The sequence below is a fragment of the Syngnathus floridae genome, chromosome 1, assembly GCF_059516105.1.
Source record: "Syngnathus floridae isolate MCC-2025c chromosome 1, RoL_Sflo_1.0, whole genome shotgun sequence".
NCBI classification, from domain to species: Eukaryota; Metazoa; Chordata; class Actinopteri; order Syngnathiformes; family Syngnathidae; genus Syngnathus; species Syngnathus floridae.
Window position 1 is genome coordinate 4,772,425 of NC_142413.1, and position 20,996 is coordinate 4,793,420.

The 20,996-nt window shown below is 40.4% G+C and overlaps 2 protein-coding genes across 2 annotated transcripts in view; both read left to right on the top strand.

Annotated features, from left to right (window-relative positions):
• The window catches only part of caap1 (caspase activity and apoptosis inhibitor 1), a 23,586-nt gene extending 13,687 nt beyond the window's left edge, over positions 1–9,899 (top strand). Inside the window, exons 6-8 of the mRNA XM_088375474.1 lie at positions 1,698–1,859; positions 8,000–8,082; positions 9,764–9,899. Of these exons, the coding sequence (XP_088231600.1) occupies positions 1,698–1,859; positions 8,000–8,061 (224 nt within the window). The 3' untranslated portion in view covers positions 8,062–8,082; positions 9,764–9,899. The remainder of the gene's footprint in view (positions 1–1,697; positions 1,860–7,999; positions 8,083–9,763) is intronic.
• Positions 9,869–20,996, top strand: part of elavl2 (ELAV like RNA binding protein 2) — a 24,723-nt gene continuing 13,595 nt past the window's right edge. Inside the window, exon 1 of the mRNA XM_088375432.1 lies at positions 9,869–9,899. The gene's annotated coding sequence lies outside the window, so the exon portion shown is untranslated. The remainder of the gene's footprint in view (positions 9,900–20,996) is intronic.

The following is a 20,996-nucleotide window of genomic DNA, read 5'->3' on the forward strand; positions in this document are numbered from 1 at the left end:
CAACGCAACTCATTTGTTTAGCTAATTGATAAAGCGGTAGAAGGGGAGTCATTTTAACAAAAGTGTTGGATGACTGTGGATGCTCCTTTCTTGCTTCTTGCCGGGGTTTCTAAAACCACAATATAAAGCGGGAAAAACAACGTCTTTCATATCCTCAATCTGTCAGAGAAATAAATAAATTACCGCCACGCTGCCTGGAAAACAAACAGCTGTCAAGAAGTTCCTCAAGAGGCGCCGAGCACACTCCTTTTTTTGCCCCCTAGAAATCCAATCTTGCTTTAAAAAAAAAAAGATCATTCTTTTATTCATCATTTTATCACGTTTGTTAGAGTCAAATAAAGAAAAGAACATTCCGGGCCGTGTTGGACAAACAAATGTCGGCTTCTCAGCAAAATAAATTCCTAGCATCCAATTGAGTGATTTCGCTGTCCGTCATAATCTTTATTTGACTGCACATTCTTTATTTTTCTGAGCCCAATCATTCTCAAAGATTAAAAAATTTAACATTGATATATAGAATGCATAACTTAGTCTGCTGAAATGTTACTCGCCCACTTTTAAAAGTATTTTTATAGTCTGAACAAAACTAGAGTTCCTTTGATCGCCAAGATCTGAACAGAACTTGAGTGGCAAACGTTCTTAGCGCGAAACTATCTTTGCAAAGGTTACAGCCGGAATGTCGCTTCGGGGTCTTTCAACACATTCGCCCGTCTATCGCCCAGGTGTCGCGGGTACCTTGATTCAATGTGACAGCGTCGTTTTCATCCCACCTCAGGATAACCGCCAGCTCTCATTACTTCACACTTCAGGTGTTAGCATCAAGCTATATTGTCTTTGGTGGATTTGAGAAACCATGAGGCATTTAAGACAGTCGTCCCCTAACTGCCAGGCGACCGTCAAAATCTGAAAGAAGTCAAATGGGCTCGGTTTTTTTTTTCGGAGGCACAATTTATTTTGAAAAAAGCATTTTTATTTTTCCCGCAGGCAATATAGCAACCTGACGCGCTCGCTACCCAGCTTGTGCCTCGAGGCAATTCGCTCATATGATTCGCTCATACTGTTTTCTCTTGAGTGGACCGAGGGGCCACGGTGGACATGTGTGTGTGTTTACGTCCGTCACAGAGGGAGACATCTTGAATTGTGGATTGGCCACTTTCAAGTGTTCGTTTTCATGACCTGGCGGCGACTGAAAGATGGATCTTTGGATACACTTGGTAAACTCTGCAGGCTCATGTCACTTTCTAAAATATGGGAACACCAAGAGATACTTGGATATAAACATTCCAAAAACAAAATTTTGGACTTGCGTCCAAATTTTTGCCATTTTTCACCGGAAGCAAGTCGGCCATTTTGGTTTAGAAGCGGCCATTTTATGTGATCAGACCCACACTGTGGTAATTTTCGTTTGTGTTTTTCATTTCCAAATTGTATTCATATTTTTTTCCAGATTTTGCATGATTTCTCCTGAACCATAAAGACCAATTGGCAGCACAAAATTGTAAATCCTTTGTGGGTTTTTTCCCTCATTGTGTGTGGGTAGAACATCAAGTCCTTGGCAATGTTCAGTCTGAAAAGGAGAATACTAATTCAGAGTGGTTGGCTACATACTGTGTATTTCAAGCACTGGCTTAGAAATCAACATAGCAGGACTTTTTTTTCAAGGTTTATTTTGTTTTGTTTTTTTAACTCCCTATCAGTCATCACCCCCCTGCCGATGTGGCTTTCACCAGCCCACGCTCGTCGCCCGTCCAACAGTGCTGCGATTCCAAATGGCAGAAACATTAAAAAGGAAATCACCGGCATAATGACGACAGCCACCTTCCATAACGTCCTCATCCATCCGTCCCAAGTGCTTTCAAGTAAGTAGGGGAAGAATATGGAAGAATAAATTGGAGCATCCATTTTTTGTTCTTCAAAGACAAACCCAAGATTTTATCTGATTGTTGCTAAATCGATATGCTAAACAGATGGACAGCAATGAATTGTGATCTATTTAAAATTTTATCTTTTCGTATCAAAAACCTCCACGGGAAGTCAGCCATTTTGTATTCATTTGACTATCACCAAATTGCTACCAAATGTGCAATGCAGCAACGCAAAACATTTTCCTTTTCATCGTAGCGTGTAAATTAAAACAAAGCTAATTGCGAGGCTTTCAAATTTCCGCGTAATCGTGTCCTATTTACAAACCGACGGATTATTTAGAAAAGAGTGTCACCTCAGACGCAATGAATAACGTGTCCCAAAAGCATTTTCCACTTGTCCAACACGCAGGGTGAGGGCGGGTATGCGTGCTCATCTCAATTATCTCCGCTTTAATTGCTATTTATCTCCTGTCAAGTGATGCAAATTAGCATAAACGGCGCGGCAATTGCTTCCAAACAGCAGAGCGCCGCATGTGTTTACACCAAAAAGGTTGAATTATCGGCGGACCTCGTCGTCATCTCCCGACCGCATGGTATCAAAGGATTATCAAACGGCCTTTGTTTTCGATGTGTGTGTTCCTGTCTTTCATATTCAGAAAGGAAGCTTGAGATTAATTCCGGGGGGTTGCGACTGTACCAATTTCTTTGCGGGGTCACTCACAGACGTTTTGGAGTACGGTAAACCTCTCAAGGGTCACTTAGGGAGGAAGCACAGAATTGTATTTGCTGTTCTTGCTCATGTTGTGAGTAGGTGAAGGAGAGAAGCAAGATTGTCTGTCGGTAGTGGGATCATAGATGACGCGAGCCGGAGCTCTGAAATTGTAATCACACCATCGCAGCATGCACGGCGTCGCTCGGGTTTTCCACCATCTGATCTCGGAAGTAAACAAGCAACTTGTCGTTTTATAACAGACGATAGTTTGTAACACACGGACAGAAAGATTGGTTTGGTTCTCTTGCCAAATTTAGTTGTAGATTTTGGATGAGTGTTAGCTCGTTTCACTTGACTTTTTTTTCCCGTTCAAAGACAAGATGGTCGGGATTTTGAAATCTCAGACTTTTTTGAGCCAAGAACTATTTTTAAATCTCCTGGCACACCCACCAAACGAAAAATGTCACAAAAAGTATCGATACTAAAATGAGGATGATCTTGTTAAATTAATGGCACATTTGGGCCTGTAAAGTTGAATATAAAGGTTAATTGTACCGTTTGTAATTGTAATTTATTTGTTTTATCTGTCATTGTATATACTAACTGGCAGAGATAGATCAACAAAGAAATCTGAGAGCTAATCAGGTTGGAAATCGACTCATTTTAATTGATTGTCTGTTCTTCTATTCTTTCCAACAACGTAATGTGACAGGCAGAACAAATGCTAACAGGCTTCAGTTGATTATTATTATTTTTTTTTTTGGAAATAGAGGGGGAAAAAAACGGTAGTCATATGCGTTCCGTCCTGATCCCCATTTTCAAAAATTCTGAAATCTTTTATATTTATGCCTATTTGACAATTTATTTTGACATTTTGTTTTGGTGTGCTGTGAGTTTTTTGGCCTGTCGAGTATGTCCCTTGACTCACCATAGATTGGGGGGGAAACACTGCCTTAAATAACACAGCAAATATGTTTTGCCAAAGGTGAGATTGATTTCACCTCCATCATATTTACGCGTTTATCCTCAGCGACTGGCATTTTATTCCTTGGGGCGTCTAACGACGTAATTGCGGGATGATTTGAGCGGCATCCGTTCGGACACGGTCACGCGGCCTTCACTGAGCTACATGCCACGGCCCATTACGACAATTTACCGCGCATGTGTGATTACGGCCCTGCGCCTGGTGTCGTTGGCATGATGAGAAGATCTGGATTAGTTCTGCTTTTGGGATGAGACGTTTTCTTGGAATTAAATGTACAAAAGTGGCATGCTAGCGATTTTGTTCACAAAGCAAAAACGACGATCGATCTTGACAGATTGACTCGGAGCTGATTGATAAACAATGCGTGACTCCGGTTGTACATTTCCGATATTGATCCTCGGGAGGAGTTTAGTTGTACATTGTGATTGGTGCTGAGGTTGCGGAAAAACGCTGACTTAAGCGCAGGTGACAAGGTGTTGCTATGGAGACGCTTAGCTGAGAACTTGTGGCGGCTTATCTGTGGGTAGTTTATGCAAACGCAAAATATCAACCCCAAAAAATTGTCTGCTCTTTTACTACTAGTTATTCCTTGGCAATAGATGAAATTGAGTTGACACTGTTATGTATGTGTTCAGTCGGTAATAATTGCTGACAAGGTAGTCCGTAACATCGTCTTCATTCCATTGTGCAAAGTCGACAAAACCGATTGACCGTTATGATTATGCATAATTAAAATTCTGCTCAACTGTGAAGCCCCTTTTTTTTTTTTGTAACATCCGTCAGTATGATAATTTTAACATTTACTGCTAACCCAACCCGCCGTTTTTTGGTTCTTTTCTCCTCTACTTGAAAGCAGCAGAGACGCTCGAAAAGGACAAAGGCACCGCATTTCCAAACGATGTGCAAATCGTGGAGGAGGCTTTAATTGTTATAATATTTATAACTTGATTTATTTTGGGGGTGATTATCCAATGAGTCCAACAGGACCACCACAAGCCCTCTGTTTTATATTTATGGCGGCTGCTTTCATTCTGATATTAATTGAATTATTTCGATTTGGCAACTCAGCCAAGTGGAACGTGCACTAAATATTAATCCAAGATGGCCACAAAGTACACTAACGGTGATAGAGATGTTAATTATCATGATTTTTAAACCAATAAAAAGAACTGCATCATAGCTGGAGGTCAAATTAGCGTTCACGCCATGACGCCGTATCAATTACACATGACATGAAATCGTTTTTGCAAATGAATTATAGACTTTTACTGTAATATCGTGCTAGCCTTTCCGATATTTTCAGTGTCAGCCGGCCGTCTGCGTTCCTTGTCTTCTTCCGGACTAAAAATAAGCTGAATTGCATCCAGGGAAGGTCAGAATGGATTAGGGAAGCCTGCACCTCCTCCAACGGAACTGACTTGTTTGTTGTCCGGCCTCATGTCGGATCAAGAATCAACGAGGGAAAGTGCCTCTCTCAGCACGACCGAACTTGCTGTCAGTGATAATCTGCCTAGCAACAACATGCAAACATTGGGTTTAAAAAATACATTATTAAATTGAGAAAAAATATCTCGACAGTAGAACAGGAAAATTTGACTTGTTGAGATTTTTTATTCTGACCAAGTTTTGCAAACAAAAATGAAAGGATTTTCTTATTTTGAGCTAAACTTAGTCAGTTCAATAAGTTTGCATATTTAAATTGAAGCAAATATTTTTATAAAAAATTACCTGATAATTGCTTGGTTTGGAGATACTTAATTATGGTTTGATTTAAGTTTTTGCAGTATAGCAGAACAGGAGTCTGAGCAATATCCGGTGTCACTAAATTGATTGGCTGTCATAAGATTTTTTTTTTTTTTTCCTTAGCCATTTCGTACCACTTTCCACATCCATTTTTATGATGGTGGCTCACAAATCCAACTGGACAGTTTTAATAAGTAAAATGACAGCCTATAATAATTTATCATCTTGCTCAGGTTTTCATTCTTGAATGGATTGGAAGCCCAAAAAAAAGGAAAGGCCAAATGTCAAATTATTTCCGTTCATTATGACGTGCTGTGATTTCCGATCTTTGGGGCAGGCCAATTATCGGATTAAGTGAAAGCTCGGCCGTTCCCAGCGACGCCGCACCCCGTCTAAAGTCACATTTGATCACATCTTATTTGCCACAAAATAGAAAAAGCGGAAAGGAGGTGAGAGGTCAGAAATGACCATTTGAGATTATCAAAATGCTAAACGCCGCCATCTTCACCAAACAACCTCACCTCCGTCGCCAACTTGGCCAAACGACTCTTTTCCATCCGTGTGACCTTTTTTAAAATATAGCGATCGGCTCGCCCACCTCAAAGACAATTATGCGGCACTTAAAGAGATGACAAACCCAGAAAGAAAAAATACTTGGAACAACCTTGAAGATAACTTACGAGTCGCCTTCCACTTTTTGACTTGCGGCTGCAAACACACCAAACCGCCCGCTAATCTCAACACTGATGTTCCATTTAAGTGATTGAAAGGCACGCTTCAACCCCCCCCAACCCCCCAACCCCCTAGCGGCTCACTTAAATACACTTGCCCTTTCAGCCCCACTTACCTAATGGCTGTCGGCACATCGATCAACCCCCCACCCCCACCCCCCTGCTGTGTGTCACCTCCCGTGCGCCAAGTGCTGATGAGCTTGGACAGGCGAGCGCTTCCTCGCGTAGCATCGCTCACAAGGCAGCGGCATCCGTGACCTTTACGAGTTTGGACCATAATTTAGCCGAGATTAGCTCAGGACGACATGTAAATTATCCAGGAGAAAGGGCAGAAGTTTCCACTTTAGTTGGGCTATAACTGTATCTTCTGGGAGATGTCGTAGCGCGGCTGAGCGGAAAGCCGTTTGGAAGCTTTCAAAATAAATTAAAGCTGTGAGTAACAATGAATTCAGATTTAGAAGGGAATTGGATGCAATCATTAAATTCCGTGATGAAAATTTGAATGTTTTGCAGTGTCATACATCTATCTTGCCAACCAGTGACAGAGCTAAAGGGGGGCCAGTGGGGGCACTGCCACCCAGCCTGAAATATGCTTGGACCCCCAAGTTGCCAAACCAGATAATTAACTTTTGGGTATTTTACAATGTTTCCGAGAAGTTTTTTTTTTATATTTCCACCCATCTCCTGAAAGGAACATGTAATGAATATTTATCAGTGTTTTCTGAAGAATTTGGGGTATTTACAAAAAAATCTTTGCAGACTAACTGAAATGTCCTTGAATGGAAAAGTTTTTGCTCGGTTAGTTTTAATTGTATTATTAGCATACATACCTGTACTTGTTTAAAAATTTACAGCAATGGAAAAGACCCTAAAATGGCTCCTTCCAATCGAGACAGAAGACTTGTTGTGTTTTCAGGGGTGCCTTAATGGCCTGTTGAAATTCCCACCTTGAAGTGATGTCATCAGCATATCTCCTCACTACCTTCAGAGTCCTTCATAATCATTAGTAGCCAAGTTTATCAAGGGCGAATTCTGGTTTTCCCGCCTCTGAGATCACTTATTAAAGCAACACAGCGAATCAGCTTTATTGGATTGCCTCCCAACCTTCATTCCGTCCGTCCGTCTGTCTGGGAGAAGGAGGATCTCAATGTGGGGACTCATCTCCTGCTTCAACCCGACTCCTCTAATGTATTAGATCTATAAGACTCTCACGAGGTTGTTTCTGTTGACCCTTCCAAAGGGTTGCTTGGAGTTCACACGTATGGAAAACCTGCAAATGAGCACACACGGGGGAACAATTTTTACCGCAGGCACATCGCCGACTGTATGTAATCAGGAGAGAGGATTAGTCACCCGTGCTCTGATTTATTTTCATACATGCTTGAGTTCTCGTATAACTGCCAAATGGATTTTGTGCAAGGGGTTTGCGAGATGTCAAGTCGGGAGTTTCAAAGTTTGTGAATTTTTGTCAATGGCAGTGTTGCTCACATTGCAGTGTATTTTTTTTATCCCGTTTAATAAAAGCCCAGTTAAAATTGATATTTGACGTCTATAGGCGTCAATGGCAGTTAATGAGTGTTTAAGTTAGTGTTTTTGAAATTTGCAGAGAGGTCGGTCAGGGTGTGTTGCTCTACAAATGAGTCACCAGACCTCTCCATACTCCTTTTTTTTTTCTTCTTCTTCACAAGACTCCCCAATCAAGTCTTTCTAGTCACGTATTCTGCGTGGGCGAACGGAGGTTGTACGGTTTTTCTCCGCTGGCCTGTCGGTTTCATCGGCGAGTTGCGTCGCTCACTTGCTCCTCCAGAGAAGACACCTGGTGCTCTCATCTTGAGGCTTCACGCCGGCCCTGTGATCAATCACTCGCTGTCAAGAAAGCGAGCCGTATTGATTGGGGCCGGTAGGGATCGGATGCTCTGTTCTGAGCTACGGTACTGAAGTTGTCATTACTTTGTGTTTAAAGGATGCTTAGGATCAAGCAGGGACTGGAGTCCAATCCGACTGACCATGTACATCCTGGACTAGGATATGGCGCCAGGAAGTCAGGTACGAGAACCACTCCGCTTCTGATGACCAGAGAACAAAATTTCCCCAAATGGTTTTCCCAATGTTTTCAGATCGTGATAGTCTAAGGCTTAGACTATCACGATCTGAAAACATTTCAAACCAAAATTTTGGTTTGAGTACATTTTCGCAAATCGTTATACAATCGGCATGGGTGAAATTTCGAGTCAGGGAATTTTCACAAAATGTCAAATGTTTTAAGTCAAAGTACAACATTTAAAAGCAGTTACAATCAATGGAGTTAAAGGCATTGAAAGTCAAGAAATAAAAAGTACTGAATTTAGAAAGACTATACAGCGCATAAACAACTTTTTGTATGGTTAGTTTTTAATATGTATTGAAAAGCTTTTTCACTTTATTGGTATGTTTTGAATGAATTGATGATGAGCAATGAAAAAGATTTTATTTTTCCCCTGACATACAAACATCTTCATTTGGTTCAGTCGGTTCATCCACAGCTGCTAGTTGATGGTAAATATCTTGCTCCCGGTGGTGTTTTTGGCACGTATGTGTGTGCTCCCATTAAGCGTGGTCATTTCAACTCACATAAGTGGTGGGAGGGGGCAGGGGAGCAAAATCGTTTTTGTGTCACAGCCTGAGCGTCGGTACATTGGCTTATTGGTTCCGTTTGAATTATTCATGTGAAGCACAGGGCCGCTGCTTGGCTCCGCGGCCCGTGTCACATGGCGCCCGCTCTGGGCTTGGTCCGACCGAATCCACGATGATGGACGAGTGAGAGCGATCCACCGCAGCCGATTCTTCCGCATCAGCAGAAATACGATGGTCATTTTTTTTGCAAGGCTGGGTTTTCCTGTGTTGTCGCAGTGGTACTGCAAAGTATATACACCATATACTGTATAATGTGACTGACCTGCATATAATTGACGTTGAATATTTAAAATGTCCTTCAGGGAAATGGGAGACGTTTTGCCAACTGTTGGTAGATTGAAAGTGAGTGGATGTGTGATTTTTAAATTTCAAAGAAAATGAAAGTTATTATTATGAAAGTTATGTTTATTTGTTTGTTTGATTATTTATTTATTTATTTATTTATTTATTTGTTTCCATATTGCCATTTGTATTATTATTATTATTATTATTATTATTATTATAAATATTATTATTATTCCAAGCGGTTGTGAAATTTTCATCCATCAATCCATTTTCTGAAATCCTCATAATTCTTTTTTGTTTTTGTTTTTTTTAAATGTCTTTGTTAAATTCATTTTTCAAATTTTTTTTTCTACATTTCAAATTAGTCAAGCTCATCAGGTAATATCTTGCAAGCTATTTGTAAAATTGTCCCTCATGCTCCCGCCAGTGACAATCGCAAATAATGCGTCCTCGCCCCGGAGCCCCGTGATTCATGCCTCGGTCCCTGCAGCTACATTAAACAAGCATTGATTGTCCCCGCCGCCCACCCTAATCCTAATGCAAAAAATAAATACCCCCATCAATTCCCCCAGTAGATATTCGCTTCCGCCTCGCCGAGTGCGTGCAATCAATACATGCTTTTGGGTGTAAAATAACCTTTTCATGACCGGTGAGGAAATGCGGGGCCCTTCAGACCATTTCTCATATTGATTTCCCCATCTGTTTTTTTCCCCCGTTCCTGCGGCCGTTGTCTTTATTCCGGTGTTCAGGTAATCTTCTGTATTTACAGCGCAAAGCCTGCTTGCAGTTTTACTGGAGCCGTGCACGTGTGCTCGCAACGGTTCGCACGCCCTCTGAGAGGACCAACAGGAATCAGGCCAAGGAAAGTCTTCCTTGATTGGAAACAAATGGAACAGCAGGAACAGGTACAGAGGAGTGGTCAAATGAATGAACGTTTGATGTTTAGATCTGAATTTCTGTCATGTTTGTGAACGTTTTAGCAGATTTTAGCAAAGCATTTGTTAACATCTCTTAAAATTGCCAATATTTTCACACGGAGTTTATGAAATTACTAATTTGTATTTTTCGCAACACCTGCCTAGCGACTGACCTACCAGGCATCTCAATTTTTTGATTCTGCCCATCATGATTTTAAAACCTTCTCGCACCCCACACCCATCAGATCAGATTATTATCAATCAGCGTAAAGATCACCCGCCAGACCTATACAGCCCTTTTTCCCGTCGCCATTTCTTTGCAAAAAGCTCATTAAGCTAATGCAACTCGGGTGTCAAAAGGTTGCCAATATTTCAAGAGAAATGGCAATTTGCCACTCGGGAGGGAGAAAAAAAAAAAATGGGCGGGGGTGCTTGGATAAAGCATTTGGTTTGCTCCCAGATTTATGAGGCTTTTAGTTGCGTTATATGTGATACAATTAGCGCCGGGTGCCAATAAGCCTGGCGGCTCAAGGACGTGGTCTTCGCCTGGCCATCTGTCATTAATCGCGGACTGGCGCTATGCGGCAAGCTAGCCGGCGAATGGACGTGACCCGTGGGTGGGGGTGGGGCGGTTTTCACCGACCTGCAGGTGAGAATTGAACATCATCCATCACTTGTGAAAAATTGGAACAGCGGCCTTTGTCCTAGAAAAGTTGCAATGCGGAGTTTTAAGAAATTTTAAGGTTGCTCTATGAAGGATTTTAAATACCGTTTGCGAGGGATGCCGAGATTTTGACTTTTGTAAAGTCGGAAAGCAGCAATGACAAAGTAGCTCGTATCTCTTGCGGCTAGGAATGTTGGAGTCCCGAGTGCTTTTTAACAGCTTGTTTTCCGAGCCCCCGATGGCGTGACACTAACGTCCTTTCTGAATAGTGTTAAGGTGTGGTCTGCTCTTGTACCGTCACGACGACACACGGCTAAGCCATGTGCTCGTTTTTTCAACACACAGAAAAAATGCTTCGCCTATACAGTGCAAAACAAATGGATGAGGTCGACATTTTCCAGGCAGGAAATTTTGATCTAATTTTAAGTTGAGTATTTTCACAAAATAAAAGTCACAAAAATTCACAAAAATAAGAATAAATAAACAATAGTGTGAATATTAAAAAATACAGTGAATTGATTTGGCTCAAACAACTCACTGGATTTGTTGTGTACGTATCTCATATTAGATTGTGTATTTTATTTGAAAGTTTCACCAAATTAAATGACTATTTTAGGCCCATTTTTTGGGGGTACCGCAGAAAATCCACTTAATTTGTGTGAAAATAATTCATTCACGACAAATATATCTTATATTCTGTAAAGCGCTTTGTTATGGCGGAAGCTGTTGCGAAATTAGCTGAAGCTAAAACTAACCTGTACTGTAATCAACCTCCAATCTGAAATTCGAATAAAAAGAGACGGCTGTTCCTCTTCTGCACTTTCAAAATATTTTTTCTCTCTGAAAATGTCTCCGATGAGCATTTATTCCATAATTTATTAAAAGGATTAAATGAGCACCCCCTCCCCCCCTCCTTCCTCCTTTGATGCCGGGGCGTCGTCAAACGTTCAGACATGAGCGCTCTGCATTTATTTGCATGTCGGCTGCCAGTTCAGTGAGCAAAACACATCAATCACAAGCGCTTTACGCACTGCAATGAGGACAAATGTACTTTTTTTTGCTTTCCAAAACTCCAACAAAGGACACATTGTAATATTATCACTTGAATATTCAAACTAATTTGTCCCACTAATGCCATTCAATTCTTGTAAAATTGTGAATTTACTCTCGGGAGCAGTTGCCACTTTATTGTTTTCTCACTAGAAGCATGATAGGAGCAAGACTTGTTTGTCTCTTAATATTCTAACTTCAGGGTTATAAAAATGTGCCTTTATTTTGTAAAATTACAAATTTCAGCTTGTCATTTAATTATCTTGAAATGGAGTCGTCATTCTCATAAAAATCAATATGTCTTATTTGAGCAAAGGCAACGTTATTTTCGTAATATTTTCATGCTGTTAACCACTTTATGGTCACTTAAGTCTCATAAAACAACATACAACTTTGTTCCCGCATCAACAGGGGTTATTCATAATATTGCGTCTTAATTCTTTTAAAATTGTGTCTTTGTTCTCTTAAAATTCTGACTTATTACTGGTGGGTTTCCCCATCTCAATGGCCTTTTTTCAATTTTTTTTAATATAAATCGTTACCCTTTAAAATGTCTATCATAATGTGCATTTGCCGACAATGTTTATGAACAACCATAAAGGGAGACTTAGTGTAGCGTCACAAGCTAGCTATTCTGCACTTAAAGTTAACGTCTATGAAGGCAGACAATGTGGGAGAAGGACAAAGTTGTCATTAAAGTGCAAATCAGTGCTGTGACTGAATGTGCGTCGTCATAGGTCAGCCTGCGAGGGCTTCAAAATAAAAGTCTCATTAATGGCATTGGATTCATCCCGTAGTATTTTTTAAAAAAAGAAGTCAACCCAATAAAATGTTGTCTGTGCCCCCACTAGTCTAAACACAGCATTATGATTAATATTGTTAAGCAGCATAATTCACAAATTTTTATCTATCTCAGAGGCAGCCATTTTGCCACTTGCTGTCCACTGAAAATGAGATCACGGTTTAGCTTCAGAAAATTGGTGAGCTGTGATTGGTTGTTACCTGTGATGTCATTTTCAGTCGACAGCAAGTGGCAAAATGGCTACCCCCTGAGGTAAAAACAGTTTTCATGTTTAATTTATATTCTGAACATGAATCCGAACACTGTAGTTTCACCTCTCTCAAAAGCTTTAAAAATATTTAACCTTGACACACTTTTTAAAGTACAGAGGTGCCAATTTTTATTCTGTCTGGTTGTTTGTTGAGTATTGATGCTAACGATTAGCACATGAATTGGATTTGCCATTGTATGTTAGCTCATATTACAAAGCACCACTGTATCGGTACAATGCTCATCCATCAACATAGCAAACGCTCTCCAAACTTACTCAGAAACAGACAAAAATCAATAGAAGCAGATGTCCCTCATTTTTATTTCGAAAAAAAAAGACGTTATGAAAGAATCCTGAAGGTTAACGTGTGTTCTCATGACCCGTGCACTTGAGCCTGAGGGGACACGTGGGAAGCGGGCATGGACAGGAAGATCTTTGGCATTTCATCCTTCCTTGGTTTTGATGCGACGTGGCCTGACGTGACCGAGTCTTCAAAGAACAGGAAGCAGGTGCATTGAGGGGGAAAAAAAAAAACACTTGCCGGTCAGATTGGTGGACATGCATTGTTGTGTAGATCTCAACTTCTGGTTTGCCATTTTGTCACATTTCGGCTTGTTTTTTTATGAATAAGCCATACATACAAAGTCTTGACTGTATTTATGTTCATCTTGGCTCATCATATTGGAGAATTTCCCAGCTTTGACAGGAAGGACTGATGCAACTTATTTGCAATTTTGTAATTAGATGACAAATCCAACGGCAAAAAAAAAGGAATATCCCTCGATACCACGGGCCAACCCCCGCAAATGCATTTGACAGCGTAGCTTCTCCATTTATTTTTGAGTGTGCTTGTTTAGAGTGGTCGCAATCCCGGCACGTATTCCCGGGCCTTTGACCTCTCGCTGTTGATGGCTTTCAAGAGGTATGTGAAAACGTAGTGCTCATCGAGTGTTTCTCTTCACCTCAGTGTAAAGGTGCGGCGATATACGCCACACTTTTAGTATAATCATTTCCCGACAGTGCGGCTCGGGTTAAAATGCACCTCCTTGACCCTCCTTTTTGTCTGCTGACATTGGAACTGAAGGCGTTTCATCCATGACCGAACAGTTTAATTAATTGTCGTTACTTTGATGAGCCGAGCGGAAGGCTCGCATTGATTGGGCTAATTTCGTTGGAAAAGTTTCTCATTTTGTTTGCCACCTGAAGAACTCAATGGAGGGGAAATATTCGACCAATGATACCAACAATCGAGACAAAATTTTTACGTGCCAATACAGAAACCAAGATATATGTTCTCGCTGGCCATCGTGTGCATTTGGCCGTAGAATCTCGATTATCCGAGAAGCAGAGTGCAGTTTTGATGCATTGCAGCAAAAGCGAATCCAATCCGACACCTTGCATTCCCGCCTTATGTCATGATGAGGCATAAGTGGATCATTTTGTCTCCACGGAAAATCTTTTTGTTGCAGCTAAAAGTGGAAAGGTGTGTGTGTTGGGGTGGGGGAATTGTCTCCTGTTCTCACATTTTCGTAGTTTTCAGCATTATGGATTTCAGATTGAAGTCATTTTATCTTCGTCATTATTCCTCACTTTGGTTCAGTCACATGTAATGTGTGGTGTCTTTGTCTCAGTATCGATACGCTAAGTTAAGACGTGACAGAATAGGAAGAAAAATGATTTGCCTCAAACTAAAATCCGCAAAATAATGATTGCATATTTATGTGATTATTTCTTGACCTTGTTAATCTTTTTGCATTCTACTTAATGTATTACTTTTGTCCACTTAAGGTTGCCGTCTTCATATTCTACATTGTAGTATGTGTAAGGTTGAATACGTGTGCTTTATTTTGTTTGTTGAGAGCAACACAAGGAAAATGACTTTTTCCGCCCTGCTGCGTCACACTTGCCAATCTGTGACATTCCCCGAGGTTAATTTTCTTTATATATGCTAAACTGCTAGAACGAGCCCCGCCCGAGCATACGACCAACCTCTGACCTCTCGACCCGGACGTAATCCTTCAGGATAGCTCGGTCAATCCTTTAAAATGGATTCACCTCTCCGGACGAATAAACTATTCAGTCTATTAGCGCTCCAGTTTACGTTGCGTTTTCATTGCGATCAATCGCTATGTCCTCAGAGGGATTTTCAGAAGCCACTTTTTAACGACAATATTTCCATTATGTTCCGATTTTGCCATATCGTGACAGATAACGATAGCAGTTCCTGAACTCAACTGTGACTTGCTGCCAAATATTCAAAGGAATTGAAATTGAAGCCAGTTGAAGTTAGGCTCTTCCTGTAGATTCGCTCACGATCGAATTTGGGCTCATTCTTTACGGATTAAAAGCGATTTATTCATAATACCTGGCGACGCATGCTTGCTCGGCGGTATGTGTAAGCCCTGTGTCGCCTTTAAAGGCGCTGTCCCTTCAAGACACGCTTTTAATTCCACAGCAGGAATAGCAGCAATATTTAACAGAAAATGTCACAAAATGTCAAGTTGGGAAAATGTCACCAGGGAAGGACTGAAGAATGACCCGAAAGCTCCCCTTAAGATGAAATAAATATGCCCCCGTGGTGTTGTAATTTTTTTTTTCTTCCCGCCATTCATTTTCAGGCTAGAGAGAGATAAATGAACTCATTCATTTCCACCACCAAAAGTTAGGTTTTTGTTGCCATATGGATATGACAGATATGATATATAGTAACAGTGATAACTTTCCCACCAATTCCAAATGATGAATTTGTCAATGCATCACAGTGGGACTGTGATGAATTTGGTGTTATCTGGAAGATGTCCTTCAGTGCTGCTTCAATGAGCATTTATTTATTTATTTAAAATAATATTCTAATCGCCAACAGTGGCGCTTTCTAAAACGGACATTGTAAGTCTTGGTAATTTTGCCAACTAATGTGTTGATTTCTTTTTTTATTATTTTTTTTTATTATAGATATGAGACAAAACTGTTAGCTTATAAATACACAAATAAAAAATGAAAAAACACTCATAACTAACAAGATAACATAACTGAATCTACTATAATTTTTCAAAATAATTGTTTGAATTTGTAATCCATAAATAAATATACTATAATTCAAATAAATAAAAATAACAAAGATAAGGATAAAAAAATAGAAGAAAAATAAAACATTGCTACTGTTATCTAGTGGTTTTGGTTCCCAAAATACTCAAAGCAAAAATTAAAAAAAATAAGACAATCATCAAAAAAAAAAAAAAAAGTAATATTGATGTTGGCAAAGTACTTAGCAACAAAAAAAAAGATGAAACAAAAGAACATAAATTCCAAAAGAAAGCCCAAATATATGAAGAAAAACAGTATCAGTGTCACATGATGGACATCTTCTTAGCAGTATCGTTTTTGTGGTTTGCCACTCCCGTAAGCTAAGCTGCCAAAACAAGTCTTCCAAAGCAAAGCTCGCTTTCAACAAGAGGCGTGTAGAACGCACTCTAGTGTGATGCCACTGATCACGGGCTGGGGGGGTGAAAGCAATTTCCTCCTTTGTTCCAGGCACTGCAAGCCTTATATTGGACGCAGCATCCTGACACGGAGGAGATTGGTGGCCAGGATGCTGAATTTTTCATGAAGCAGGAAAGGTTAGATAAGATCCTCCCACACGCTGGAGATCGTGCACTCACAGATGCGTCTCGAGAGCCCGGCCGGTCGTTCAAGGAGAAATTGTGAATGTGACTCCCGCTGCTGAACGATTATCCACAGGCACACGTTTACAGAGTGCCACATTGCAGCATGTTGGCGTTGCTAATCCTTCATTTTTAACCTGTTTATTATGATTACAGTTAGCTAGCGCAGATTGCATTGATGTTGCACGGCCTCCTTCGGTCCCGTGGCGGCAATCGACGCTTGTCCAAGCACTTTGAATACACAAAGTCAATTCTGCAGTCAAGCTGGGAGAGCCATCAAATATTGATTCAATGCAGATTGCACTATTTTATTTTTTTTGGTTTTGGCTGTATGCTGGCCACTCCCAGTTGAGATTTGGCGTCTATAGTTGTCTATGGCACTGAATAAAAAGTCTGCAAAATGCTAACATATAATGTAAAACGACATAGGCCGGCTAAACAAAGCTAGCATCTCCCTGATGGTAAATGTCGTTTTTTGTATTGGCTATATGCTGGCCACTCCCAGTTCGGATTTTTGCGTCTATAGTCGTCTATGGCACTGAATAAAAAGTCTGCTATATGCTAACATATAATGTAAAACGACATAGCTAAACAAAGCTAGCATCTCCCTGACGGTAAATGTCATCATAATTTAAGTTATGTGTATCGATTGAAGACATTGATGTTTGGGGTGGGGCTAGGGTCGCTCAAATTATATATATTAAATGATATGTATATCTTTAATGGACAACATTAAGGCACCCGAAAATAAGAGGGGGGGGGCATCTGGCTGTTTTCACCCGGCATGCGCGTGCAAAAGCCGAAAGAGGAATATCGAAGCGTTGTGAGCGTCCCGTCTGTGAAAGCGCCATTAAATTGTCAGTTATGATGGATGTTCCGCCTTTCCTGCATTAACTGCTACATTAGGAGTCATTAATTCTTCAGGATGTGCACTAGAGATCAGTGAGCCTCCCAGAGGAGGGTGTGCGTGTGCGTGCATGGCGTCTCCACCATGATGGAGAAGTGAGACGGAGAGATAAAGAGGGTGGGGTGCTCTGACTATTGCAAATTAGCTTTGTTGTCAATCAACACTACGAGCAGACATATCGACGGTCATTTGCAGCCGCACCCCTTTTGCAATTACACTCACTTTTTAAAAAAAAATGAATTCATTTTTAAATTATTTGATTCATGGAGGGCAATTACTTTCAAAGTGTGCTACGAATACCGCTTGGGATACGCGTGAGCCTTTAAGTTGTTTGCAAATGAATCACTGCTTAAGTTCAATTGAGTTTAGCTTAGATTTTGAGTAAAAAAAAAAATGCATTTAAGCTCGACTGTTTCATGCAGTCAGGCTGAATGAACCCTTAAGATCATTTTAACATTCTCGAGTAGTGATACAGGGAAGCGTGTTTGATGTTTAACACGCAGGGTATGAAAAACAAATCCTGTTCTTTTTCCTTTAAAGCAAATATCCTTGGAAATTACTATCTGGCAGCACCATGGGATCGGCCAACATGAGTTATTATTCATATTACAGTTAAAGAAACACTTATGAAGTAACCCAAACTAAGATTGAAGAAAAAAAATGCTTTTAAAAACAGGGAAGCCAACTGAAACTATATCTTACGTTTATAACATTAACTAAAACTAATTGTAGTTATAGAAAAGAAAAAAAAAAAATGTATTTTTTTGTTTGTCAACTAATGTTAGCTCATATTAAATGTAGTTATTTTGAAATGGCTAAATAAGGTCAAACTGTTGTTTTAGTTTTTTAGAATTTAGTTTCGTGTTGTAGTTGTCCATATATAAAATAACTAAAACTAATACAAAATCTAATATAAACAAAATAAAAAATGATCTAAAAATAAAAGCTCTAAAAACAAACGAAAACTAACTACATAGCTAGCTGAAGAATTTATTTGATCCGTTTTTTTGTTTTGGTTTTAAATCCCACACTTTTTTCTTCCAATCCTGCACGGGATTTTTCATCTTCTCTGGGGAGCGTCTGTTTGCCAGAGAGATGAGCGCCACTTGTTTTAGTGACTGCGACACGAGTGGGTATTGACTTTCTTGCCGCCATCTGGAGGGAGAGTGCCTGTTCCTGCGCAGTGCAGCAGCCTGAGCAGCTGAAATGTTCATTGCGTGCTTCATGCAGTCTTGTTCGAGGCTACGACCTACGGCATTACACAAACCGCACACTATACAGCATAGGTGTCAAACTCAAGGCCCGGGGCCCAGATACGGCCCGCCACATCATTTTATGTGGCCCGCAAAGACAAATTTTGCACGGACTTTATGTCAATACTAAAATTACAAATTGCCTTCACTTTTGAAAAATAGAGAAATTGCTAACAATTTTTTATTACTATTCATCTTTTTAAAAAACTGTTTTGATTAGTCTGTGATTTCAAAACTAGTTATCAGTTTGTTGTGTCTAAGGCGTTGACAGTCATAATGGCCCTCCGAAGGAAACTGACTACGATGCGGCCCACGACAAAAATGAGTTTGCCACCCCTGCTATACAGTATCGTATATTTCTAATGGGATTTCGAACAAATTTTGTGGTAGAGAAAAGTTGAACGATATGAAGATGTGATTGCACAGTACAGTATCGCTACCATAACTAATACATCGAGTCACGCATGACTAATAATGTTGTGTCTAGACGCAGCTTTTAGCTTTCAGGGGTTAGCTGCTCAAATGTTGAATAATTAATAGGTGTTTTTTTTTAACCATGTTCCAGCTCATTCTTTTTCTGCCAGTTGGCAAATAAGTTAACGGCGACACGTCAGAAAGGTTACGTCGTGTGAAAACACCTCCATAAACCAGACGTGACTCACGCGCTAAAATTAGCTTTGCCTTTTGAATTGAACTCACCTGAGAGTAGGCTCTTGCGCCTCCTAGTGGCACAGTCCATTCACATTAGGCGGTTCTTTTTTGTGGAAGGGGTTATTGTGTTGTTCTCGAGAGACTCGTCCTCTTTGAAAGTGCCATTTGAAGGCGCTTTGGGGAGGTTAGGTGTGAGGGTCACTGTTTAGTAAAGGTTAGGGTAAGGGATGAATTGGAGGTATTATATAGGTCTCCGTATTTGTTCTCTCATGGGAAATACGGCTATTAGATTTCTTCAGAAGCCATGTGAAGGAGCAGGAAGAGTCAAATAAACCTTCCGAGTTTCCGCGCCATGAGTCTGCGGTGAATTTGTGTCAAACAGGTGAAAGAACAGTCGAGTGGGGGAATCAGTCAAGCTTGTCGCCTTGACCTACTTGACTGGAGCGGAATACTGGAAAGCAGCTCCGGGCTCCCGTTTTTTGTTTTCTGCAGAGAAAACATGGCATTTCTGATCAAATTTAAATCAATGGCTACACTTTAAATACCAAAGCACAAATCTTGGTAAAGGTCATCTTTAAAGCGAATTGTCCGATATTAATTCAAGTCACAATAATTGTCTTTTGAATTTTGACAACGAAGGCAGATTTTAAATCTCATTGTTTTGTAATCAGGAGGGAACTTGTCTTAAAAATGTGGAAGCGATTTTGGAGATTCAGACGAATCCAGACAGGACCTAAACTCGTTGAACACAATCAATGGAGCTAAGACGGCCCAGCGGTTACAGGTCACGAAAGCGATGTTGGCCAATGTTTGCCTCCGTGATTGAAGTGTCCCCCCTGTCGGGTGTACGTTAATTGAGTCCTCCCTGTAATCGCACGCAGCAAGTATGATTGGCTGGCGGAAAAAAAAAGACCGGTGGGGATTATCCTCAAGGTCTCTTGTTAAGGTTCCCAGGCGGAAAATTGAAAAGCGATTTTCTCTTGTCCTCTCCAACGTTGTGACGGGCAACTAACTGTCAAGCTTTGTGCGCTTTGAGCTCAACATCAGAAAAGTTTCCATTGTGGCTGCTAAAATATCTGACTCATTCCGCTCTACTTTTCAGTATGTATTTATTTGCGGCCGCACTAGTCAAGTTCCTTTGTGTGAGACGACGTTAAACATACTGCTGCGCAATTTATCGGTCACCCATTGTCAAGGGTGCCAAAATATCTGACACGTCCTATTTTTTTCAGTTTATTTTTGGAAATGTCTGGGAATTTTTTTGTTGTAAACATTCCGTGAGGATTAAGCCTAATTTGTGGAAATAATTTAGGCGTTTACAGAATTGAAGGTGGCTTTAAGTATTAGGTAGCTGGTATCGGAAGCCTCCACAAGTACCCAATAAGGCTGGTATCAGCCCGATACAATTCCTGATATCGGCCCGATATCGATCCTGGTTTCTGTAGCCACCCATTCCCAAGTCTATAAATGTAACAAAAAAATGACTTGCCTTGATCAAAAATTAATGAAACAATGTTATTGTTGGCAGATGTGGACATCTCAACTACTTTTATGAACTTGCAAAATTTTGATCCAAATTAAAATCACATCTGAGAGATGAATCCAATTGTATATGCAGAGCAGTTAATTAGCTATTGAATGTCATTTTCTCTGCAAACAGTCACCACTGAATAGTTAATGTTGCCATTACTTGTTTGTTTGACCTGAGCATGAAAGGAAAAAAAAAACATTTACCCTTGGCTCTGTAGGAAATCTTTGAGTTGACGCGAGGGAAAACATCTGCCCGGCACGTTTGCTCTGACTCTTGATTGGCCTAATGCATATAAATCACAGTTAATGTGTTTGT